The sequence below is a fragment of the Nymphaea colorata genome, chromosome 13 (genome assembly GCF_008831285.2).
Source record: "Nymphaea colorata isolate Beijing-Zhang1983 chromosome 13, ASM883128v2, whole genome shotgun sequence".
NCBI classification, from domain to species: Eukaryota; Viridiplantae; Streptophyta; class Magnoliopsida; order Nymphaeales; family Nymphaeaceae; genus Nymphaea; species Nymphaea colorata.
Genome location: NC_045150.1, coordinates 2,836,538 through 2,863,078, shown reverse-complemented (window position 1 = coordinate 2,863,078; position 26,541 = coordinate 2,836,538). Strand labels below are relative to the sequence as shown.

Below are 26,541 nucleotides of genomic sequence, written 5' to 3'. Positions count from 1 at the left end.
AATGCAGACGCAAGAAATGGCAGACCTAGGAATTTTTTATTGTCAGGGCCCAACTATAGTTTCAAAATTTTAACAATTTTTTGATATATTTTGATAACAGTGAAATTGATTTTTTTAATGCCAAACAGTTTTCTTTATTCATTTTCTATTTTTTATTTGTTGCAAATCTACTTATCTTTGAATGTTTGTGTTATTAATTTCTCACTTATTTTATTTTTCCATCATTTTTAGTTTTTTTAAATTTTTTAAAATTTACCATATTTTTTCCGTCTTTTTCAAGGTCGCCGTATTATACCCGAAAAAAACCTCGCCGTTTAAAACCCTGAAACATTATTTGTGACTACGATACGTGTGAGATATGCATTCAGCCAGTTTCTCTTTGGGGCCAGCTGAACCACCCTTCCATCGCGCTCTTTCTCTCCCCTCACCCTCTTACCTACCCTCTCTCCTCTCATTCAATGCTCCATAGCGAATAGAGTAAGTAGGCAAAAGAGAGGAATAGGGAGCGAGGGAGGTGGTTATATAAATTTGGAGTCACTGGACATGAAATTTGTTCCTTTCTGCATGGAGAGGAATAGGATACAAATAGAATTTAGAAATAACCGTGTAGGTTTAACTCAAGCAGAAACCTTGCTCCATAATATCTACATAAGGTTCACAACTTCTAAGAAAAATGATACACAACAAGAATCTCATCTTCAAATGGTCATGCACATTGATTTGCAACAAAATCTATGGCTGAACCTTTAAAAACACAGACTTTTCCATTATATCTCACTTGTAGGCATGCATTACAAGACACATAGGGGGGATAATACGAATCTCTAGATGGTGCATGAAAAGCATTGCAGTGCACCTAAAGAGAGGATTCTGAAGATCCCTACCAGCATGGCACTTATCATCAAGACCCGTCTCCTGGGCCTTTGCTGTCGAAGAAAGTTCTTCATGTCCATGCTCAACTTAGGTTCTTGCATCTTAAAGTTCACGAATCCATTTTTCACTTTTACATATCCATTGAGATTTTGAAAAATTACACTTTGTTTTGTATACAAAGACACAATTATAACATTAAGACCTTCTAACTTAATGTGGCTAATCACAACGTGGGATTTATAAAATGGGTTGCAGACTTGCATTTTCTTTTGCTAGTCTACTCTTTATTGTCAGTTTCACACATATAATATCCCAAGAAGAGACAGAGCAAGCTTACACAAATTAATAGTACAACAGGCAATGGCTTGACATAAAATAATAACTATTGCACCATATAGTAAACATGAAAAATAAACAAATTTACCTGGAAGTTGTCAAACTTTTTCTGGAGAATGTTATCATCAAACTGCTGCATTTTATCCCATGGCCCATCTCCAACACCAACCAAAATAATTGATAGTGGGTACTGACTGAACAGATCAACATTATTAGTAAAAGAAGGCAATGCACTGAAGCATACAAATAGATGAGTACCTTGCAGAAACTATGGCATCTATAGTTGCACTTTCTTGGGGACTGTGACTTCCAGATGCTGAGTTAGCATATTCAGTTACCTAACCCATAGGAAAGGACAGATAGTTAGTTAGTAGGTATTCAATTAGCCAGAAAGTTTTTAATGACAAAAAGAGTCACTAAGGTGAACCTCCCCATCTGCAATAATCACAAGGACATGATACAGCCCATTACTTCTTTCAACAATGTCGATTGATGCTTTAATTATAGGTGCAAACGAAGTTGGCCCTGCAGATAAATCACATTAGTGGTAACAGAGAATAGAAATATTAAAAATAAATTGCATGCAACATAAAAGGGGTTACAAGGAATTTAAGAAAAAATGGCAACTAAATAGACAAGACAAGAATAAAAAACAAAATAGAGGCGGGATACGAAAAAAACCCTTTCCCCCCTTTTATGAAATTCAACCCTTTAAAAACCTCCACGCTTAAATCCTAAGATACTCAAGAGCTCCTCCGCAAACCCGTCTCCCTCTATGAGAAGCCACACCAGACAGAGACTGCTGCTGGACTGCAGGACTGACTGAAGACAGGTTGTCATTTGCGAGCCCTTCGTGCATTGAGATCACTTGAGCATGAGTTCATCTTCTCCTTTCTTTCTTTCATTTTTTTGCTTTTGTGACTTTTGAATTTCATATTTTGCTTTGCTGCAATCTGTGGGGTGCCAGATGGGTCACCAAACGAATTTCAAATTTGGGACTACAGTCTTGTCTTAGAGCCACTCAATGTTACCATTGTTCATTGGAGTGAGTTTCTCTAGTCTTTTTCTTCTTTGGTTTTCTTCTGCTTACACTCTAATTTTGTGTATTGCTTCCCTGTTGGCTGCCACAGATTTCTTCATGGCCTGCTCACAAGTCACAACTTACTGTAGGACTCTCGCTTTCTCTTCTTGGCCTTTTGGTTAGGTGTGTAATTTGCACTTTTTGATTGCAGCCTGTTTTGGTTTCAATTTAAGGGCTTGGGTTGCAGATTTGGGTTTCCTTTTTGGGGGTTCCAACTAAACCATTCTTCTTTGATTATGGCCTTACAATTTTGTGATTATGATTGTTCTTAATTCATAGCATCATTCTCGGTGTATTAATTTTTTGATTGAGTGCTTCTCAATAATCTCACGTTAATTTAAAATTTAATTTTTTTTTCTGAACAAAATGCATTAACGAACAATGGTCCAATGCCCAAAAAGGAGCAAAGAGTAGAAGTAAATGGTTCACAAAACACCATATGTTATAGAGTGGGATAAGAAGTTTATGTGCACTGTTTACTCAATTGAGTTTTATATATGTGCTTATCTATTTTTTCCCAAATGTATTTCATAATGTTCTTTCATTTTCTGGAAATAAAATTACGGGTCACCAGTAATTGGACCTCAGACCCAATTTCAGATGACATAAAGTTGCAATTGCTAAAGACTCACTTGGCTCCGCCACAGGCAGCAAAGGAATCTCTTCTTGGTACACAAATTATTGCTTCACTCAAAGTAATTTAAACACTAACTATGAAATCTTCAAGCAAAAGGAAACAAGAAAAAAAAATTGCACCCAATGAGATGGCATTACTTGGAAAATAAGGAAAGAAACAGTCCTTGACAAGAGTAGCAGTGTGCAAGGACGTGGGAACTTTTGTTGCCTTCAAATCAATTCATTAGTTGCAATAGCCAAAATTATGTCAAGGAACACAATGTATCAAAAGCTTTCGCAGGTTAGCTGAAATTTATCCTAACCATCATGTCTCGATTTGGGCCAAAGAAATTAAACATGTGCTGTTAAATGCACTTCCAGGCTTGCTTCTGGAATACCATTGCCTTCTAAAATCCAAGCATGAACTGGAACCCAAAGTTTTTATTTCACTTACGCATATAATGCAGTATATGTGAAAAACCTCAAGAATATCGTGAGAGAGAGAGAAAGAGAGGACACGAGCAAATACTAGAATCTGTTCTACATTGTATATGATTGAGAAAACAGCAAATATATAGAGTACAATAGATGGGAGGTTACAACACAATATGGCAAGATATAAAATTGTATCAGATCCACAATTATAGGGGATTGACGTTGTCAATTAGATCCACAATTATATGCTTGTCAATCATTATCCAAAACCTTCCTTAACAGTCTCCTGCAATCTGAACGGAGGTTCTACGACGTTGAGATTGTTTCTGAAAGTCGTGAACATCGTTCCTCCAAGAGCCTTTGTCATCCCATCTGCTAGTTGCTCTTTGGTTCGAATGAAGTTCACTTGTATCTCTCCCTTATTGATATGATCTCTAACGAAGTGAAAATCAATTTCAACATGTTTGGTACGAGCATGAAAGACTGGATTTTCTGCTAGGTATAAAGCACCTATATTATCGCACCATAAGACTGGTGTATTTTGTGAGGAGATCTTCAATTCTTTGAGAAGCGATTTTAACCATAGTATTTCTGCAGCAGCACAGGCTAGAGATTTGTATTCAGCTTCAATGCTGGATCGAGCTACAGTCCTTTGTTTTCTCGAGGCCCATGAGATAACATTATTTCCTAAGAGAGCAACAAAATCACCAATCAACTTTCGGTCTTCCGGACTTCCAGCCCAGTCTGCGTCTGCGTAGATGCTTAATTGCAATGAAGACGATTGAGTCAAGCGAAGAACATGATGACTGGTGCCTTTTAAATACCGAAGTATTCTTTTAACCATTGTCCAATGAGCCACTTTGGGAGAGTGCATGAACTGACAGGCACGATTTACCGCAAAAGTAATATCAGGTCGTGTCAGTGTAACATACTGTAATGCACCTATCACACTCTTATTTAGTGTGGGATCCGAAAAGGAGGATTCTTTAGCAACTGTGACATTTTTGGTAGTCACCATGGGAGACATTGTGGGTTTGGCATTATCCATTTTAGCTTTGCGAAGAATGCTATTAATGTAATTTTCTTGGCACAAGTATATCTCCCCGGGTTGTCACTTGACTTCAATGCCTAGAAAATACGTGAGAGGGCCAAGATCTTTAACCGAAAAAGTGGAACCAAGTTGGGTAACGATATGAGAAATGAGGGCTGGTGCAGATCCGGTAATGATCAAATCATCAACATAAACAAGCAGATAAAGTTGATGCCCATCACGAGAGTAAATAAACAAGGATGCATCAGGTTGAGACACAACAAAACCAAGATCAGTAAGAAAGCAACTCAAGTGATGATACCATGTGCGTGAAGCCTGATTGAGCCCATAGAGTGGGAGGATCAAGACTGGTGGTGGCAGCATCAAATCGGACGTAGTTGGTGTATCCAGAACAGATGGTGTCTCTGATGTAGGACTTTCAGTCTCATTGAGAGATAGACCGAGGTGCTCACGAGGTGAAGTCGTGGCAGAGGTTGTAGCCATAGGAAGAGGTAACACAGTATAGGTGGAGGCTGTCATGGACTGTGTTGGATCACACATTGGATCAACTGGACTAGAAGGAGAGCCATCGATCATATTTGGTAGCCAACGAGAAACAAGTTCATCTGTGAAATCCGCAAAACAATCAGATCCATCTGTATGAGTTTCATCAAAGACAACATGTAGAGATATAAGAATGCGATGATGTCACTTGTCATAGCATAAATATCCTTTATGATGACTAGCATAACCCAAGAAAATGCATGAAGTAGTCTTGGGCTAAAATTTGGAATCATTCATAGGCGTCAATAGTGGATAGCATGTGGCTTCAAAAACCCTCAAATGTTCATATTTTGGACCCTTGTGAAACAACATGTAAAAGGGCGATTTGCGCTGCAAATTCAAAGTTGGTAAACTATTGATGATATAAATGGCAGTGCGAAAAAATTCAACCCAGAAACTATATGATAATCCAACATCATAAAGCATACTTAATCCCGTTTTCGACGGTATGACGATTTTTTCGTTCAACAATTCCATTTTGTTCGGGAGGGTAAGGGCAAGAAAATTGATGCATAATCCCATGTTCATCATAGAATGAGGCTAAGTCAGAGTTTACGAATTCATTGCCATTGTCAGAATCAATGGAGCATATATGTGCATTGAACTACTTTTCAATCAAGATCTTAAAATTCTTGAAATATAAAACAACTTCAGACTTAGCTTTGAGAGGAAACAACCATGAAAATCTAGAATAATCATTAACGATGAGTAGAAAGAACCTGAATCCCTCTCGACTCTCGAGAGGTGATGGGGGCAGGTCCCCATACATCCATGTGAAGCATTTCAAGAGGTCGTGAGGCTTAAAAATCAGAAGTTGGAAAGGGTTGCTTATGTGCCTTTCCCAAAAGACAAGACTGACATACTCCTTTTGGAATAGGAGAATTTATTGATATGAATCTACTGGAATTTAAAAAACCAACGATCTTCTTGTTGGCATGACCAAGACGCCGATGTCATAGTTCGAATGGTGCTGAAATTTTATTGACGCCTGCTGGAAACTAGCAACTAAATGCTGCTCCCTTGGTTGAAGATGAATCTATGTTTGACCTCGTCACCTTAATGGGATAGAGCCCGTTACGCATCTTTGGTCCTTGAAGTAGAACCTTGCCCGTCTGTCGATCCTTAATAACAAAATCATGTGGTGAGAAAAATACAATCATTTTCAAATGTAAATTTTCCCACCGATAAAAGATTGTGAGCCATTTTGGGCACATGCAGGGCATTGTTAAGATGAAACGGAGACCCTGCAGTATTAACTAATAAATTCCCTATATGCTTAATAGAGAGACTTGAACCATTACCAATCATGATATTGTTCGATCCATCATATGTCGTCTTGTTGTGCATCATCTCATCGTTGTTGACAATATGATTGGTTGCTCCCGAGTCGGGATACCAATATTCACCAGTGGATTCTTGTAGACTCATGGCAGAGAATGCATGCAGAATATCATAACATGTCCTTGCCGACTGACCTTTCAGCCCACAATATTGACATGTGATGATGGAGCGAGAATGACTTCCATTTCCTGCATTGTTGTTGGAGTCTCCATTTTGTGGTGGTTGAGTTTGAATATGTGGTCGATTTCCTCTTCCTTGGAATCGACCTCCTTGCCGACCTCTGAAGCCACCTCTTCCTCTTCCGTGCCCTCGAAAAGTGTTGAAAGCAATCTGGTTTTCAACCTGTGGTAATGCTTGGATAGATTTGTGAGGATCGACCCTAGCTGAGTTGAACATATTAAGTCTCTTCTCTTGCGTGAGCAAAAGATCAAACAACTCAGAAAACGTAATCGAGGCATTTGAAGAATTAGCACTAATGAGAGTCACAAAACTTTCATATTCAATAGCCAAACCATTCATTGTGATCTGTACAAGATCACCATCCGTTGTATCTAATTCGGCCGTGGATAGTGTATCAGCAAGAAATTTGATTCGCTCCAAGTAAGTTTGCATATCCATATTTGCCTTTTTGAATGAAATGTAACTCCTTTCGCAACAGCATTATTCTCAAAGGTGATTGAGAACTAAACGACTTTTTCAGCGTATTCCATGCCTCAAACGCTGATTTACTAGTCACAATTTGTCTGAGAACCGGTTGGGAGACTACACGTTGATCCAACTTAGTGCTAGTCGATCAGACTTCTTCCAAATAGCGAACTCCTGATTTACTTCAATCTTGCCATCCTTGACAATGGTTTCTTGAGACTCCATGACTGATTCCAACTGGGAGCTCCATAGTAAATAGTTGTCTTGGTTAAGCTTAATAAAGACAAGTGCAGCGATAGCATTCCATTGAGTTGACGATGGGGTTGCCATAATACTTCTAGAGAGAGAAAGAATATGATGGTTACAGCAAAAGACAGAGAACGTTACCCTGTTAGTAGATCCAAGGACCTTCGTTTCTTGAAAAATCAGCAACTCCTCACTGGATTGTCCAAAAATTCTGAATTTTGGATAGAAGATAGTAGACTCACAACGGAATCCAACGCCACCAAATTCGTTTTCAGATCCGAACCACAGCAAAATCGCGCCTAAGATGAAGTTACGCCACCAAATTTGTTTTCAACTTCAATACAGCCACAGGGAGCTCTTTAGACGAGCCTGTGGTTAAAAATTCATAGCACCCTGGTGTCAACTCCAAAAAATCTGAAATTTGGTGAGGAGATAGACAAGAGGAAGACGATTCCAATGGGTCCTGGCTCGATGCAAACAGTGGCTGGAGCTGACAATGCTGGCGATCGGAATTTCAGCAAAATCTCGGGTTAGAGCAGGCGACCAGAACTGACAACGGTTGGAAAATCTGTGATTCCAGCCGGCTCAGGTGTCGGATTCGGTCGATCTTGGGCTCGTTGGAACCGGAACGAACGGAGGGTGCTAATTGAGTACTATGGAGGTTGCCGACGCTGCTGGTGGTGCTCAGATGAATAGGAACGTAGGACAGTTGCTGAACAGAGGACTCAGCAGAATTGGGGAATAAGGATCTTTGCAATATTTTGCTGCAAAGAAATCTCTGCAATTGATCCACGAAAAATCAAGGTGGAGCAGAGGCTGGCTTTGATACCGTTGAAAGTACAAAGTTTGGCTTTAAGTGTAGTGTGGTAGTTATTTGAATATTTAAAAGTTAGGGTTCTCTTTTGTCCTTTTTAATAATTTAGTTGTCCTTCTTTTGTAAATGATACAGCCGTGATTGAATGAATCTTTTTACCGCCTCTCTCTCTCTCTCTTCCTCTCTCTCGTTCTCCCCTTCCTCATTACGGAACATGGTATCAGAGCCAGGTTCCAAGCTGTTGGTGTAATTTTTATTGTCTCAAGCTGCTGGCGTCATCGTCTCAAGCTACTGGCGTGATCCTTTATCGTCTCAAACTGCTGGCATCATCGTTTCTTGCCCATCATTCTTACGAGAGCATCTCAGGCTGGTGCTGGCGTAATCTCTAACTTATCTCATCCTTCTTGCTGCGTGGAGGAGGATCTGATCTCGCCTATGTGGAAGGCGTGACTAGATCCTCACGTGGAGTGTGTGGAATTTTTTTTTATGTGCTGTTCATGGCTGTTTAAAGTGTTGAAGAGAAGTTAATATGTTGCTTGTAGCTGTGATTTAAGGGATGATCAGAAATTCTGGTGAAGTAGAATAGGTGCAGAATTTGTCTACGCAAGATGTGGAATGTTAGTAGCAGCGGAAGACTTCCTTTATAAGGAGTTTTCAGCACGTTCATTCCCTGTCTTCTCTTGTGTGCTTTCAGCAGATTTTTTTTTTCCAGCAAGGTGTCCCTTTTTCTTGTTTTTATCTTGCTGTTTGGGGTTGTTGAAAGAAGCTTGTGCACGTCTCTTTGTTTTGTTCATGAAGTCTGCGTGAAGTCCTTTGTTTTGTTGCTGTTTGCTTGAAGCTGCTGTGTATATATATTTTATCTTGGTCTTCTCATTCTTGCTGTGATTTATTATGGCTGAGAACCAAAGATCGGAGGGTGGTAATGATCATAAAGGAGTTGTAAATCCCTTCTCCTATGGATCTACAGTTAAATTAGATGGACACAACTATGAACTATGGTCTATATCCTTTATGTTGTCAGTAAAAGGACATCGAAAGAGACACATAATTGAAGATGATGAGCCTATTAACAAGACAGGGAAGTACATAACCTGGGAAGAGGACGATAGCATGGTTATGTCTTGGATTATGAATAGTGTTCAACCTCAAATTGCTTCTACTATTACTTACTATACTACTACGAAGGAGATGTGAGACTTCCTTAGACAGACATATTCTCAAGATAAGAATGTGAGTAAAATCCTTCAAGTTGAAGAAGAGTTGCACAACCTCTGACAGGGAAATCAAGATTTATCCCAATACTTTGTGACAGTGAAAGCTACTTATGAACGTCTGAAATTTTTGCGGCCTCCGTGCAAATCGTGTTATAAGTCTCACTTTGAATCTATTATGGTTGCAAAGTTTCTTGCTGGTCTCTCTCCTGAGTATGCTGCTGCTAAGGATCAGATGCTCACTGGAAGTGAAATTCCTGAACTCTCTGATGCATACAACAGACTTAGCCGTCTTGCTATTAGCTTGTCTCAACCAACTGGTGTGACGTCTGCCTCTGCTTTTGCTGTGGAGGGTGGTCGTGGTCATGGCTCCACCTATAGTGCCAGAGGAAGAGGTATAGGTCGTGGAACAGGGAGCCGTGGGAGGTTCTAATGCACCTACTGTGGAAAGATTGGACAATTAGAGGATCGGTGTTGGGATAAACATGGCCGCCCATCCTCTTTGTTGCAGGAAAGAAATACGATCACCAAACAGTTTATGGTCCTCAATTTGCAGGACTAAATATTTTTGCACAAGTGTGCGTGGTCTAAAGATATTATGAACTCCAGAAATGCAGTTAAGAAGGACATTTGTTGGAATGCAAAACAGGGGAATGTAGCCAAGTTAGGGTTTGATCCATGGTGTAATGGCGTCTTTGTTAACATGGTTCCTGCTGAAACATATGGTGAAATAGAGGCAGACTTAAACGTGTCTGTCACGGAGGGCATTTCTTGGTATCGCTATTCTTCTACGACAAGTTGAAGGGTGCCATGTATTAATTTCGGAAGCAATCAAAGTTTTCTGTGGGAGTGATTTTCTATTTGGAAGGGAAATCGTCAACCTATTCATTCGAGGTCAGATTTGGATGCAAATTCGAAGGAATATGAGCTGGTGTGGTTTGGTTTAGATGTCGAATATGCTATTCCTCGTGCTTATTGATTCTCTTACATCAGCAGTTTTCACTGACTTTAAAAGCATACATAAAAAAAAATGTAACATCCAATTAAAATCTTGAATCGAAAGAAATGACATTCGATCAAATTCAGTTGCGGATTTAGATAAATATTCAATCAAATCCTACATCGAATATCAAATTCCATTTGTTAGTTGGTTGACAAATTTTAATGTATTCTGTATTCCCGTCAAAAAACACATTCAGATGTAAACCCAAAAAATCAGATTTGAATTATAAATTTGGATTTGTATTTGAATCTGAACATGTGAACGTCTCATAAAGCAGATATTCTAAAAAGTGCATCCGATTCAAATCCTAGCTACTGATATCCCTCTGCATGCTCCCAGCTCCCCTAACGAGAAAATGAGAATATTACAAAAGCAACTTTTTTTACAAGTATTTTTTATAAGCGCCTTTTTTATATTTTCAACTATTTTTTGTCTTCTTGAGGACCTGAACACTTCCATCGTACTTGGAGCCCAAACAGATAGACGTAGTACCCCAACTTGTTTTTTGTTTTTCATGACAAAATGTTATACACGTGCGTTTAAGTATTTACCCCAACTTGTTTCTTATCTGTTTAATATTTAAGAATCAAGTACCCACTAATCTCTTTTATATATATATATATATATATATATATATATATATATGCACATGCACATGCACGTGTGTAGAAAAATTTAATGGTGACTTTTAGCCAAGTATTTAATCTGTGTTGTTCGATTCAACATGATGGATAGTTAAGATGAAGATAAGATAAAAAAAGTGATAGACATTTTCGTTATCTAATATTAGTTTATATTTTTTTTTCTTTGTTTTTCTTTCAACAGATGGATGGTCTTGGTTAGATGGTTAGGTGATTTTTGGATAACCAGAGTCATCATTCGTTCATATCTATATATATATATATATAGATAGAGAGAGAGAGAGAAAAAAAGAGAGAGAGTTCTTAATGGATGTCGTATGTGGCCAGCAAATTAAATTTTTAAAAAATTATTCTTAAAAAGGGTCACATATTTGGCATTAGGAGTAGTTTGTCATAGCTTTAGCAACAATTTGTAGTACTTCCGCAACAACCTTGTGTGGAAAGGCCCCCTAACCTTTTATTTCAATAAAAAAAGATATGTACAGCAAAAAATGGCAGTCACTCCACCCTAAGGGCTGAGCCAGGAAAGTTAAAACAAACGAAGAGTACACCAAAAGTTAACGAAACCAAAACTACAATGATTGAGCTAAAAGAGACAAAATATCATGAGCAGGTTGTTGTTGCAGAATTTGTACTCGATGTAATAAGTTGCTGCAATGGTTGAGCCAACTGTTGAAGGGCCGACGTCTTTCAATCATGGTCCGGAGTCTTCTAATCGAAGGCTTGTTGTTAGAAATCAATAAAATTTTTTGAAATGTCTCCAAACCACCACCCATCAAGAGCCGACAAATGATAGAGTTCTCAGGTAGATCATTGTTGACCTCCCACCAAGCTACACCTTGGTCAAGATGCAAATCATTCGAATCTTTAAGCAGAAAGGCGACCAGCTGTTTGCCGTTAGACTGGCATTTCAGATTGTTAACTAGCAAGTTGCCTCTGTTGCTTCTAACGGCAAACAGCTGGTCGCCTTTCTGCTTAAAGATTCAAATGATTTGCATCTTGACCAAGGTGTAGCTTGGTGGTAGGTCAACAATGATCTACCTGAGAACTCTATCATTCGTCGGCTCTTGATGGGTGGTGGTTTGGAGACATTTCAGATAATTTTACTGATTTCTAACAACAAGCCTTCGATTAGAAGACTCCGGACCATGATTGAAAGATGTCGGTCCTTCAACAGTTAGTTCAACCATTGCAGCAACTTATTGCATCGAGTACAAATTCTGCAACAACAACCTGCTCATGATATTTTGTCTCTTTTAGCTCAATCATTATAGTTTTCGTTTCGTTAACTTTTGGTGTACTCTTTGTTTGTTTTTCCTTTCCTGGCTCAACCCTTAGGGTGGAGTGACTGCCATTTTTTTCTGTACATATCTTCTTTTGTTGAAATAAGAGGTTAGGGGGCCTTTCCACGCAAGGTTGTTGCGAAAGTACTACAAATTGTTGCTAAAGCTATGACAAACTACTCCTAATGCCAAATATGTGACCTTTTTTAAGAATAAAATTTTAAAATTTTAATTTGCTGGCCACATCCGACATCCATTAAGAACTCTCTCTTTTTTTTCTCTCTCTCACTCACTCACTCTCTCTCTCTCTCTCTATATATATATATATATATATATATATATATATATATATATATATATATATATATATATAAATATGAACGAATGATGACTCTGGTTATCCAAGAATTACCTAACCATCTAACCAAGACCATCCATCTATTGAAAGAAAAAAAAGAGAAAAAAATATAAACTAATATTAGTTAATGAAAATGTCTATCACTTTTTTTTTTATCTTTATCTTAACTATCCATCATGTTGAATCGAACAACACAGTTTAGATACTTGGCTAAAAGTCACCATTAAATTTTCCTACACACACGTGCATGTGCATATATATATATATATATATATATATATAAGAGATTAGTGGGTACTTGATACTTAAATATTAAATAGATAAGAAACAAGTTGGGGTAAATACTTAAACGCACGTGTATAACATTTTGTCATGAAAAACAAAAAACAAGTTGGGGTACTACGTCTATCTGTTTGGGCTCCAAGTACTATGGAAGTGTTCAGGTCCTCAAGAAGACAAGAAATAGTTGAAAATATAAAAAGGGCGCTTATAAAAAATACTTTAAAAAAAGTTGCCTTTGTAATATTCTCATTTTCTCGTTAGGGGAGGTGGGAGCATGCAGAGGGATATCAATAGCTATGATTTGAATCGGATGCACTTTTTAGAATATCTGCTTTATGAGACGTTCACATGTTGAGATTCAAATACAAATCCAAATTTATAATTCAAATCTGATTTTTTGGGTTTACATCTGAATGTGTTTTTTGACGGGAATACAGAATACATTAAAATTTGTCAACCAACTAACAAATGGAATTTGATATTCGATGTAGGATTTGATCGAATATTTATCTAAATCCACAACTATATTTGATCGAATGTCATTTCTTTCGATTCAATATTTTAATCGGATGTTACATTTTTTTTTTATGTATGCTTTTAAAGTCAGTGAAAACTGCTGATGTAAGAGAATCAATAAGCACGAGGAATAGAATATTCGACATCTAAACCAAACCACACCAGCTCATATTCCTTCGAATTTGCATCCAAATCTGACCTCTAGAATGACTAGGTTGACGATTTCCCTTCCAAATACAAAATCATTCCTACAGAAAACTTCTGATTGTTTCCGAAATTAATACATGGCACCCTTCTCCTTGTCGTAGAAGAATAGCGATACCAAGAAATGCCCTCTGTGACAGACACGTTTAAGCCTGCCTCTATTTCACCATATGTTTCAGCAGGAACCATGTTAACAAAGACGTCATTACACCATGGATCAAACAGTAACTTGGCTACATTCCCCTGTTTTGCATTCCAACAAATGTCCTTCTTAACAGCATTTCGGGAGTTCATAATATCTTTAGACCAAGCACGCTTGTACAAAAATATTTAGTCCTGCAAATTGAGGACCATAAACTATTGCTAGAACCCCACCCCAAAAAAAAAAAATTGCAACATTAGAATCTCTCTGATTTTCCTAACCCCAATTCCACCTTCAACCACTGAGAGAGTTAACATTCTCTAAGAAATTAAATGAGTTTTACGTCTAGACTCTAATTCCCCCCATAAGAAGTGACAAATAATGCCTTCGAGCTTCTTGACAATATGGTCTGGACATTTAAGCACCAAGATCCAATATCTAGGAATCACACTAAGCACGTATTAATTAAACATGTATTTCCCACAAATGACTGCATTCCGCCCTTCCAGAGAATCTTTTTTCTGCATCTTCAAAACGACTGGTTCCCAATTCGAACATAAAATCTGCCACGGAGAAAAGGGAAGACTTAGATATTTAGTAGGAAATTCTCCTTACTTCCATCCACTGAAATCTGCGATTCAATCTAAAGTACTACTGTTAACAGCAAAAAGGAAGAGAACACATTTTTCTTATCGTTATAGTCGTGTCCCCCAAAAGAATGCTCAACAACAATAAAAGATGCCAAACCAACACAAAACTGCTGAAAAACGGAATCACAGGGCAGCGAGCATAAGATCAAATTTCCAACACCAATATTGCCGCAATATATGTCAAGATATATGCTAAACAATGCAGAAAATAAAAGACACCAATTTACATGGAAAAATCCCCAATAATGGGGTAAAAAACCACATGCAAGAGAGATATATATTTATACTTTAAAGAGGCAATACAACTACGTTGTTCTTCTTGCAGAGAATTGCATAAATCATTCTCAAGAATGAATGCACAAGAAAACGACAAGAAAAGAAATCACCGTATGTTCTTTTTTTCTTTCCCTTGTTTTCTTCAATTTCTCAAGAATGAATGCACAAGAACCCACACGGCTGCCCAAACCCACAACCGTGCTCTTCTTCTTCTTTCCTTCTTGCCTTCCTTCTCCCCTTCTCTTCCTTCCTTCTCCTTCTTCTCTTGCCGTGTGGTGCCACCCAAGAAGAAGCTCTCTTCTTTTTCTCCAAAAGAAATAACAAGAGAGAGAGACGTGAGAGAGGACGCGTGAAGGAGGAGCACCATCAGGTGCCCTTCCTTTCTCCCGCCCGTCACTTAAGTGACGGGTCGGGCCGGGTCTTGAGGCTGGACCCGACCCAACAAACTCCCCTTCCAGCCTTAAGAGAGGGATCATACCTGCAAAATGAACAAAATTAATATATTGTCTTAAAGGCAGTCATACCAACTAAGTCTCTACACATATCATGTTTCTCTTTAAGTAGAGACTTCGTCATCATATCTGCAGGATTCTTCTTTGTTTGTATCTTCTCTAACTGAATCAATTTTTGCTCAAGCACATCACGTATCCAATGATATCTAATATCAATATGCTTAGTCCTTGAGTGGAACGCTGAATTCTTTGCCAAGTGTATAGCGCTTTAGCTATCACAATGCAACACATTGGTTTTCTGACTAAAGCCTATATCATGAAGAAAATTCTTCATCCACAACAACTCTTTACAAGCTTCAGTTGCTGCAATATATTCTGCCTCTGTAGTGGAAAGAACAACACACTTCTGCAACCTGGACTGCCATGATACAGCTCCCCCTGCAAAAGTAAAAACATAACCAGAAAGAGACTTCCTAGAGTTTAAATCTCCTGCTATGTCTGCATCAACAAATCCTTGTATCTCTGGATTAGATTCACCAAAACATGAACAATAAGTACAAGTACTTTTTAGATACCTTAGGATCCACTTCATTGCTGCTCAATGCTTCTTACCTAGATTTGACAAGAACATGCTAACTACACCAACTACGTAAGCTAAGTCTGGGCGTGTGCAAACAGTAGCATACATGAGACTCCCTACTACGGAGGCATATAGAATATTCTGCATTCTTTCTTTCTCATCTGCTGAAGAAGGACATTGATCATTTCCCAATTTAAAATGTGCTGCTAAAGGTGTACTTACAGTTTTGGTATCTTTCATGTTGAACTTGCTAAGCACATTTTCAATGTATTTCTCTTGTGATAAACACAATTTCTTGGCCTCCCTATCACGAACAATCCTCAAGCCTAACAATTGTTGTGCAGGCCCCAGGTCTTTCATATCAAAGAACTTGTCCATATCGATCTTCAATTGGCTAGTTAATTGACAATCCTGTCCAACAATAGGCATGTCATCTACATATAACAACAAGATAATGAAGCTACCTAATGAGAACTCTCTAATGTAGACACAATGATCTACGGCTGACCTACGATACTTTTGATTTATCATAAATGCATCAAATTTCTTGTACCACTGTTTAGGTGCTTGTTTAAGTCCATACAAGCTCTTCTTCAACTTACAAAACATGTGTTTCTTCCTGGCAACCACAAAACCTTCTGCTTGTGTCATGTAGATTTCTTCCTCTAGATCTCCATGAAGAAAAGCAGTTTTTACATATAACTGCTCCAACTCCAAGTCTAGACATGCCACCAAACCAAGTATTACCCTGATAGTTGACATTTTAACCACAGGAGAAAAAATTTCATCAAAATCAATACCTCTTTCCTGCTTGAAACCTTTCACCACTAACCAACCTTTGTATCTCAACTTGCCTTGACCTTCATTTTTAAGCTTGTAGATCCACTTGTTCTACAACACTTTCTTACCTTTTAGTAGCTCTACCAAATCAAAAGTGTGATTCTTGTATAAAGAATTCATCTCATGCTTCATAGCTTTAATCCATTCATCTTTATGCACATCATCTAGCACCTCTGCATAGCATTCTGGCTCTCCACTATCTGTAAACATAATATATTCATCAGTAGAATATCTAGTAGATGGTATACGTGTTTTTTTACCTCTTCTCAATTGCTCCTCAATTGGTTCTGAATGAGGAATAAGCTCCCCCTCCAACTCATGCTCATAATCAGTTTGAGTCTCCATAGGGCTACCATCTGTATACTGCTCATCTGCCTCTCTTTCCTCTTCCTCTACATCTTCATCAGTCTCACCATGCTTAGATGAAAGTTCTTCAGGTTTTGCATAGGTTGACTCATGAACACCACTAGCATTCACACCTGACTTCGTGTCTCCCATGACATCTTCAATAGTCTGATCCTCTCTGAAGACAACATCACGACTCCTGTAGATTTTGTCATTCTTTGGATCCCATAACATGTAACCAAATTCATCATCTGCATAACCCAAAAATGTTAAGAGGAATAGCTTTATCATCTAGTTTGGTCCTATGTTCTTTAGGTACATGCATAAACACTTTGCAACGAAAAACTCTAAGGTGATCATACTTAACCTCTTCACCTGACCAAACTCTCTGTGGAATATCTCCATCTAGAGGCACTGAAGGAGATCTGTTTATTAAATAAACTGCAGTACGCATTGCCTCTGCCCAAAAATATTTAGGCAACTTAGAACTAGATAAGAAACTTCTAACTCTCTCAATTATAGTTCTATTCATCATTTCTGCAACTCCATTATGCTATGGAGTATAAGGAACTGTCTTTTCATGTCTAATACAATGTTTTAGACAATAATCACGTAAAAAAGATACTATGTCCTTACCACCATTATCTGTACGCAGTCTCTTCATCTTCTTACCAGTCTCGTGTTCAACCGCTGCATGAAAAGTCATGAAGATGCTACTTACTTCACTTTTGCTTTTCATTGTAAAGGCCCACACCTTTCTAAATGCATCATCAATAAATGTAAGAAAATAGGATGTTCCACCTTTAGATGTCACATTTATAGGTCCACATACATCTGAATAAACTAAATATAATACATGTTTAGTTTTTGAACAGCGCTTTTTCTGAAAGAAAACTCGATGCAACTTACCAACCAAACAATGATCACATGGAGATATCTGTGCACCATTTGCCTTAGGTAACAAATTTTTCACCTCTAGCCAACACTAGTGCCCCCTTGGTCAGTTTCCAACTTGTCTGACTAAACGAAGTACAATATCCATCTTCACTTAGTCTTCCTATAGAAATCAAATTCATTCTAAGATTTGGAACATGTCTCACATCTCTCAAAGTCAATTTGCATCTTGTGCTCGTCTGAATGCAAACATCTCCTATCCCAACAATCTTCGAGATGTCACTGTTGCCCATGTGAACTACTTCAAAATGACCTGCTCTGTAGGATAAGAATAACTCTCTACATGGTGTGGCATAATATGATGCTCTTGTATCTAAAATCTATGTAGAATCACCATTCTGAACTGTAAGACAATCATTTTCTTCAAATAAAAATAACACTACCTCATCATCTGAAGCAACTGCAGTGTACTCTTTTGGCTTCACATTCTCTTGAGTCTTTTTTTTCTGTTCTTTTTCTTCTTTCAATTTCCTGCAATCAATCTTCTTGTGCCCTGGAATACCACAGTGAAAGCATTTACCTGTTATCTTTGGTCTTGATTTGTACCTAGAGTTTGACCTGTCATGCCATTTGTTATGGTTCTTCTGTCTGCTCCTGTCTCCCATTACTAGCACTTGCGAGCTACCAGTACCAAGAGACTTTCTTCTTGTTTCTTCATTTAGAATGCTACTGGTTACATGCTTCATCGTAAGCACACCATCAGGAGCGGAGTTGCTCAAAGAAACAACTAAAGCCTCCCAACTGTCAGGAAGAGAACTAAGCAACAACAGTGCCTGTAACTCATCATCTAATATCATTTTCATGGCTGACAACTGATTGATTATGCTCTGCACTTCATTCAAATGCTCTGACACTGGTTTTCCCTCTATAAGTTTTAGATTTACCAATTGCCTAATCAAGAAAGCCTTGTTCCCAGCTGTTTTCCTCTCGTAAAGATCATGCAACTTCTGCCATAACGACTTCGCGCTCGTCTCTGCGGATACCAAATGAAAAACACAGTCATCTAACCATTGTCTGATGGTGCCAATGGTTTTCCTGTCCAATAACTTCCATTTTTCATTTATCATATTCGCTGGCTTCTGGTTCTCAATGGGTGCATATAAGTCTTTACAATACAACAAATCTTCCATTTTCGCTTTCCATATAGTCCAATTGTTCCTATTTAAAGAGACCATCCTAGTGGGGGTCGACTCCATCCTTTAATAAGAATGCACACAACCAACCTGGCGCTAACCTGGCTCTGATATCACTTTGCTATAGTCGTGTCCCCCAAAAGAATGATCAACAACAATAAAAGAGGCCAAACCAACACAAAACTGCTGAAAAACGGAATTACAGGGCAGCGAGCATAAGATCGAATTTCCAACACTAATATTGCAGCAATATATGTCAAGATATATGTTAAACAATGCAGAAAATAAGAGACCCCAATTTACGTGGAAAAACCCCCAATAATGGGGTAAAAAACCATGGGCAAGAGAGATATATATTTATACTTCAAAGAGGCAATACAACTACGTTGTTCTTCTTGCAGAGAATTGCATAAATCATTCTCAAAAATGAATGCACAAGAAAACGACAAGAAAAGAAATCACCGTATGTTCTTTTTTTTCTTTCCCTTGTTTTCTTCAATTTCTTTCTCTATGCTTGAACCCACACGGCTGCCCAAACCCACAACCGTGCTCTTCTTCCTCTTTCCTTCTTGCCTTCCTTCTCCCCTTCTCTTCCTTCCTTCTCCTTCTCCTTCTTCTCTTGCCGTGTGCAGCCACCCAAAAAGAAGCCCTCTTCTTTTTCCCCAAAAGAAATAACAAGAGAGAGAGACGTGAGAGAGGACACGTGAAGGAGGGGCACCATCGGGTGCCCTTTCTTTCTCCCGCCCGTCACTTAAGTGACGGGTCGGGTCGGGTCTTGAGGCTGGACCCGACCCAACACTTATTACCGAACATGATTCAAACATACTGAAACATTCACTTCTACTAACGATTTCTTGTTGGCTTTAAAGAATAACATCAAATCATAAGCATATAGCACCAGAGATAGCCCACCAGTGCCTCTGCTCACATTAAGAATGTCAATGCAGCCATTCAAAATTGATGCCTGAATCTTTCTTGAAAATATTTCCATTCCAATCAGAAACAGAAGAGGAGAAAGCGGGTGCCCTTGCGATGCCCATTTCCACTATAAAAAATGTCTCCCTCTCTTCCATTAATTATGATGGCATAGGATGAGCTTCAGACACATACCATAGTCTTTGCTGCCCACGAAGGATGAAGTCCCAAGAGCCGTAAAGCATTGGAAAGAGAGGGCCAGTTATTCTATCATAGGCTTTTGAAAGATCAATAGCATAGGAAAGATGAGATTTACCTTTCAGACAATGAGTGAATGAGCTCATGAACCAAAAGGTAGCTCTCATGAATGTAGCGGCGAGATAAAAAGACTCCCTGCTGCTTAGAGATAATTCTTCAAGGAATCCCCTTCAACCTTAGAACCATAATTTGAGAGATGAATTTGAGAAGGCAATTTTCCAGGGCAATAGGCCTGAAATCAACAATGTTCTTTCACCAATCCTTTTTCAAAATCAATCCTAACAAACTTCTTCCCATTTTTTCGACAAATCTGCCCTTGAAGAAAAAATATGTAATGGCAGAAGAGACATCTACACCCATGATATCCCAGTAGGTCTGATAGAAATTATTGTTGGGTCGGGTCCAGCCTGAAAAGAGGACCCGACCCAACCCATCACTTTAAGTGATGGGTGGGAGAAACGAGGGCACCCGATGGTGCCCCTCCCTCTTACGTCACTCTCTTTTGTTTTCTTTTGGGGAAAAAGAGAACAGAAGGTCTCTTCTGTTGCACAGCAAGGGAGAGAAGGAGAAGAGGAAGGCAAGGAAGAGAAGAAGGAAAAATCACAGCAAGGCACGTGGGTTGATCGGCATGCCAAGAAGAGAGAAGAAAGACAAAGAAGAAAGAGAAAATGAAGCGAGTTTTCGTTGGGTGATTTCTTTCTTGAATCTTTGGGGATTTTTCTTTTATTTGCATAAGGGAGTGTTATTGTTCTCTTGAGTTCACTGTTTTTCTTAAAACAGTAGGGATATTGCTGCTGGTGTATTTGATTCACTTTCTTGATATAAAGAAAGTCTCTCTTGCCCGTGGTTTTTTAGCCTATTATTGAGGGTTTTTCCACGTAAATTGGTGTCTCCTATTTTCTGCATTTTTAGTATATATCTTAGCGTATATTGCTGCAATAGTGGTGTTGGAAACTCGTTCTTATGCTCACAGCCCTCTAATTCCGTTTTTCAATAGTTTTGTGTTGGTTTGGCTTCTTTTATTGTTGTTAAAGCATTCTTTTTGGGGAATACAACTATAACAAAGTGGTATTAGAAACAGGTTAGCGCCAGGTTGGTTGTGTACATTCTTATTGAAGGTAATGACTTTGTGGACATATACAAAGCCAGATTGGTTGCGAAAGCATACACTCAACAAGAAGGTATTGACTTCACAGAGACCTTCGCCCCTGTTGCTAAGATGAACTCTATTCATATCTTTCTATCAGCGGCAGCAAATAAAAACTGGGACTCATTTCAACTTGATGTCAAGAACGCATTTTTGCATGGGAATCTAGAAGAAGAAGTATATATTGATCCACCGCAAGGCATCAAATATCAGTCTGGTTATGTTTGCAGACTCAAAAAATCTATCTATGGGCTAAAGCAGTCTCCACATGCATGGTTCTCAAAACTCAATAGTGTACTCATTGAGATCGGATTTAAGCAAGACACTGCAGACTACACTCTGCTTGTCTCCTGCTCCCAGCAAGGTGTTGTTATCTTATTGGTGTATGTCGATGACATTATTGTTACAGGAGACAATGTAGAACAAATGAAAAAGTCAAAGCCTTATTGCACCACAAGTTTGAAATTAAGGATTTAGGGAAATTGAGATATTTTTTGGGTATTGAAGTCGCACATTCGAAGAAAGGCACTTTCTTATGTCAAAGAAAATACACATTGGATCTTTTCAAAGAAACAGGATTCCTAGGAACTAAGCCGAGTTCGACTCCTCTTGACCTCAACTACAAAATTAGAAAAGACGATCGGAAACCAATTCAAGATGTTCAAGGCTTTCAACGACTTATCGGAGAGCTAATTTATTTAATTGTAACTCGGCCAGACATCACGTTTGCAGTCAGCATGATAAGCCAAGTCATGCAAAGTCCACGGTCTATATATTTGGAAGCTATTCATCATATTCTCAAATATCTAAAGGCGAGTCCAAGAAAAGAAATTTTAATGAAACAAAACAATAACCTTGAAGTGATTGGATACACCGATGCAGACTGGGCTGGAGATAAGAGTGATAGAAAGTCTACCACCGGATTTTGTACTATGGTGGGAGGTAACCTTGTCACATGGAAAAGCAAAAAACAGAATGTAGTGGCTAGATCCAGTGCAGAAGCTGAATATAGAGCTATGGCCACATGTGCCAGTGAACTTGTATGGGTCAAAGCACTTCTTTTTGATATGAGAATCAAAATTGATAAACCAATAAGTTTCATGTGCGACAACATGGCAGCCATTCATATTGGTGCAAATCTAGTGTTCCATAAACACACTAAGCATATCGAGGTTGATTGTCATTGTCATTTTATTCGTGAAAAAATTCAGAACAAAACCATATGTACTCCTCATGTTGGTACCCAATATCAATTGGCAGATATATTTACTAAAGCCCTAGGAAAGGAACTCCATCAATGGATTACTAGCAAGTCGGGGTAGATCGACATCAGCTCTCCAACTTGAGAGAGAGATTGTTGAGGCAATGGTTAGTGTGCGGCAAGAGGAAAGTTGATAGACTTTCCTCTTGTGCAGCAATTTTTCCTTTGTTGCTTCTTTCCTCTGTTGTTCCCATCTGTTCCCTCCATTATATGTTTGTAAGGTGAACCACCAAAAAACAAGAAAGAATGAAAAAGAAAAAGAGGTCTGGTTCTGTTCTCCCATAGATGTAGGCAGCAATAGCCGAACCACGTTAACTCTGGTGTTTGTGTGAAATTGTCGTCTTTCTTCAATATTTGACAGAGGCGTTATGCCGATGAACAGATGTCGGCGGAGAAGGAGCAGGAGAAGAAAAAGAAGCTGCCGAGCCCTTTACAGGTAGCCTACAAACATAGCAGAAGAAGAAGAAGGGCCATACCAAAGAGATGCCGATGAAGAGATGTGCGACAACATGGCGTTATACCAAAGAGCTTATGCAGCGATCCAACATAGCAGCTGTGCCGTTGCTGGCCGGCGCATTCATCAAGCAACGATGGACCAGGGTGGGTGTGATCTCTGGTGTCCCGACCATAGCTCTGGCCCTCTTTGGCTGGATCGCTGCTAAGTTCGGTGGTTCGTCAGTTGGGAAGTTGAGGGTTCGTGTTTTTATTGTTGGATTGGCTGCCATGCTTGTAACTTTTGGGGTGCTTAAGCTCTTTGGTATGGCCTTCGAACTGGACATATCTCAATCGGCGTAGTTCAGCTCTACCATGATCTAGAGCAGGGGCGGAGGAAGGGAAGCCCACCTGGGCCATGGCCCCACCCCAGCACATGGAAAAAGAAATTATATTTAAAAAATTAAAAATTTTTAGTTTGGGCCGACCCACCGCAATGTCTTGCCCTACCCTGTATCGAAAATATAATAAAAAACGCAGCCCGCCCTCTCTCTGGCACCCTCTCTCTTGATTGCTCCCTTCCTCCCTGGGCCTAGGCGATCGCTGGCCCTGCCCTCTCTCTCGTGCACTCTCTCTCTCGCTCCCTCCCTCCCACCCTGGCCCACAGCGCAGGCGATCACCCCTTCGGTCTTCTTCGTGAAAGAAAATCGAGAATCTGGTTTTCCCATTTGCCTCTGATAGATTTCTGCCAAGGTATGGTCTCCCGTAACTGTTCTTGGTCGTTGGCACTTGGCCAGACCAGACAGATACTTCTATAATCTGCATCGTCTTGTTTTTTCCATTGTTTTGCAGTCGGTTGCGATCGTGAGATGATCATGGGTTTCTTCTAACCTTGATGTGTATCTGTGTTTCTTGAAGGTTTGTTCATGGAAAAGTCTGAACTTGGTGCAACATTTTTGGAAGGTGGATAGAGGCTAAGCAGAACTGCAGAAGGGTTTGTGAGTTTCATGTCGATCGGTTTAGAATTCGTTGGTTGGTTGGAGTTTTTGATCTAGTTAGAGTTAAATCTCTCTGAAAACTGCTTTTTCTTTCCATGAAATGAGAGGCAACTTTGAAAAGGAAAGAAATAAATACATCATATATTCATTTATATTTATTATTTTAACTTAAGATTTTTTGTTAATAATTCATTATAATATGATAAGCTGCTAAACATAATTCAACAAACTAAAGGATGGATTTGTCAATTAAATTAAAAACGCAGGAAAATGAGGCGAGTGATCAGTTGCGTATACCTAGGTCTGGAATAAACCTTGAAAACTAAAGGATAGATTATTGTTAACTTAATCTGATCAAGAGTACTGACTCAAATTATTTTCTAATTAATCTGATCAAGAGTACTGACTCAAATTATTTTCTAATTAACATGCGTCAGCTATTAAAAAAAAAAAAAAACTAGATTATTAATTTCCAGCTTCAAAGCCAGTTCCTATTATAGGTACCCTAAACATCAACAAATGACAATTTTTATCTGCCATCTTCATGGCAAATATCAGCCTTCCGTTCCTCTTCCTCAATGCCAATATATTTTGGCATCAAAAATCGATCCATGAAACTTGTTAACTAGGCTTTACAGAACAACAAAAATGTCAAGGTTGTTGCTACAGATGGTCATGTTCTATAAAATGGAGAATATTGCATTGAACTTCTTTTAAGGGATGAGGAAGCCCTTTTTCATACATGAACAACCATGCTTCTGCAAGCATCATAATTTTCCCAAAAATGAAGCCCCCATACATGAATAATTATGAACAACTTTGCACCTAACATGATCAATTGATTTCTTCTCATTATGAAGTCAAGGAGAAGGCAACGATTTATTTAAACTCATGCAAATCAACACTTTAATGTCATGCACATATCAAATAAAACAGAATTTCTTTTCTCCTGAGCACCAAATAAAAAAATTTATCATCAAACGATGAATATCCTTTTGCCAATCGATATAAGGATTGCATGGGCCAGATCAGCTAATATATCCCCTAATATAGTTCGAAACATAAATGAAGAAGAAGATAATAATACTTAACATAATATTTTGAATAATGCTGTCAAATACACGGCAGGCCATATATAGATAGGCTTGGTTTTTATGCATTTCACGTACATGGGGACCGAATATATTTTTAAGGCCGTTAAATATATTCGGCGACTATTGGGACCAGCAGTTTGCCTAGAGAAAGCCATTATTTTGAACTTTGATTTTCTGGGAACTCCCATTGAGAAATTTATGGATGCCTTCCCAACATTAGAATGTTATTTGTAAATATGTCAAATGTGAGCATGTCGTTTGTAAATGTTTCTAAAATAAGTTCTAGAGGCCAGTACGAATGAGCACTAGGGATGTGATATATAGGCTATTTCCCTTTTTTTTTTTTCCTGCATCTATGATCCTTGCCCATGTTCAACAAGAAAAGTTTACCCTAATATAAATTTTGTTTTCTTCCTAAGTACCCATCTTTAAGGTTGTGGGCTGCAAGCGAAAAACAAGACATATTCCAATTCAAGGATGTATTGTTGGTCCGTCCAATAAAGCCAAAACTTTAAAGGCATAAAGATGTAACCCTGGGAGTTTGACACCAAATCAAAGCTCATCAAGATATGGGAACAAAAGATACTGAGACACGGAATCCAACCAAGGAGAAGATAGAGCTGCCATAAGGGGAGGAGATAAAGATAGAGAAAAATATAATCCTCGTAAATCCTCTTTGGAAAGAAAATCTACTGGTAATGTAAACAAGTATCCACATGATAATGGATACTAAAAAGGTCATTCTAATGAGGGCAGCTTAAATATGTGATGGAGTTAGAGAGGACAACAGCCACGATATTCCTGAACGTAGGCAGAGAACGATACTGTATTTTTTATTGATTGGAAGCGAGTGTCGATTACGGTTTTGATTTTGTTTTTATTTTCTTTGTTACATGTAAATATTCAAGCATTGGTAGCCATATTTGATTGGAGGTACAAAATCTCCTCTTCAAACTATAGGGTATGATTTTCTTTGCATGTGGTTCGTCCATCTTAGTGCCGTTTGTTTCATGACTCTTTTTCATTTTTCAAAGTTAAATTTTTGTAAATCCCTGGTTCTCTGTTTTAAGTAATCTAAAAATTGTGTTTTATGTCTTTCCTTTCTAAATTAAAAAGTAGTGACGGGAACAGGGGAAAAAACTGATACCATTGAAATGGGGGAACAATTCTTATACCAGCAAGAGGAAAAAACGCACCAAAAAGGGGAACAAAAGAAAGAAAGAGGATTCCATTAGTGGCAGCAGTGGAGGCCCTTGATCTCAGCCACATTTCCCTTGACACCTAAAGGGAGAATGACCAGACAGAAAGTACAATGGAATATTCAAGTTCTCTAGGAGAAGTCATTCCCCTTTTTTTGAAACTACAGGTCGGCCAGAACAACTGCCATTGCCCATTTTGTGCTCGAATGGAGTTAGCATTGCTCTAATTTTTCACTTCTTGCTGGGACATTTGCGGCTTAGTGAAACAGAAAGATGAGGAGTCTTTAGATATTGTAATGACGCAGACCATTCCATTGGAAGAGCATTCGAAGGGAAATTCATGACATAAACTGAGGTCTGAGTTTGAGGGAAGGATGTTCGCAGACT

General features: G+C 38.6%; 1 protein-coding gene across 1 annotated transcript; it reads right to left on the bottom strand.

Annotated features, from left to right (window-relative positions):
- Window positions 1–617: 617 nt before the first annotated feature.
- Window positions 618–3,707, bottom strand: LOC116267002 (E3 ubiquitin-protein ligase RGLG5-like). Its single transcript, XM_031648546.1, has 5 exons — window positions 3,611–3,707; window positions 1,637–1,734; window positions 1,468–1,547; window positions 1,298–1,403; window positions 618–644 (listed from the first exon to the last, which is right to left on the bottom strand). Exons 1-5 carry the CDS (start codon window positions 3,705–3,707, stop codon window positions 618–620), a joined length of 408 nt encoding a protein of 135 aa, XP_031504406.1.
- Between the last annotated feature and the right edge of the window lie 22,834 nt (window positions 3,708–26,541).

What these genes read in the sequence shown, in the direction of transcription:
- LOC116267002 (XM_031648546.1), bottom strand. Translation starts at nt 3,707, where the DNA reads ATGACAAAGGCTCTTGGAGGAACGATGTTCACGACTTTCAGAAACAAT. An exon ending in GCAGGAGACTGTTAAGGAAG is followed by an intron (nt 1,735 to 3,610) that starts GTTTTGGATAAT and finishes ATTTATCTGCAG; the next exon opens with GGCCAACTTCGTTTGCACCT. An exon ending in TGATTATTGCAGATGGGGAG is followed by an intron (nt 1,548 to 1,636) that starts GTTCACCTTAGT and finishes CCTATGGGTTAG; the next exon opens with GTAACTGAATATGCTAACTC.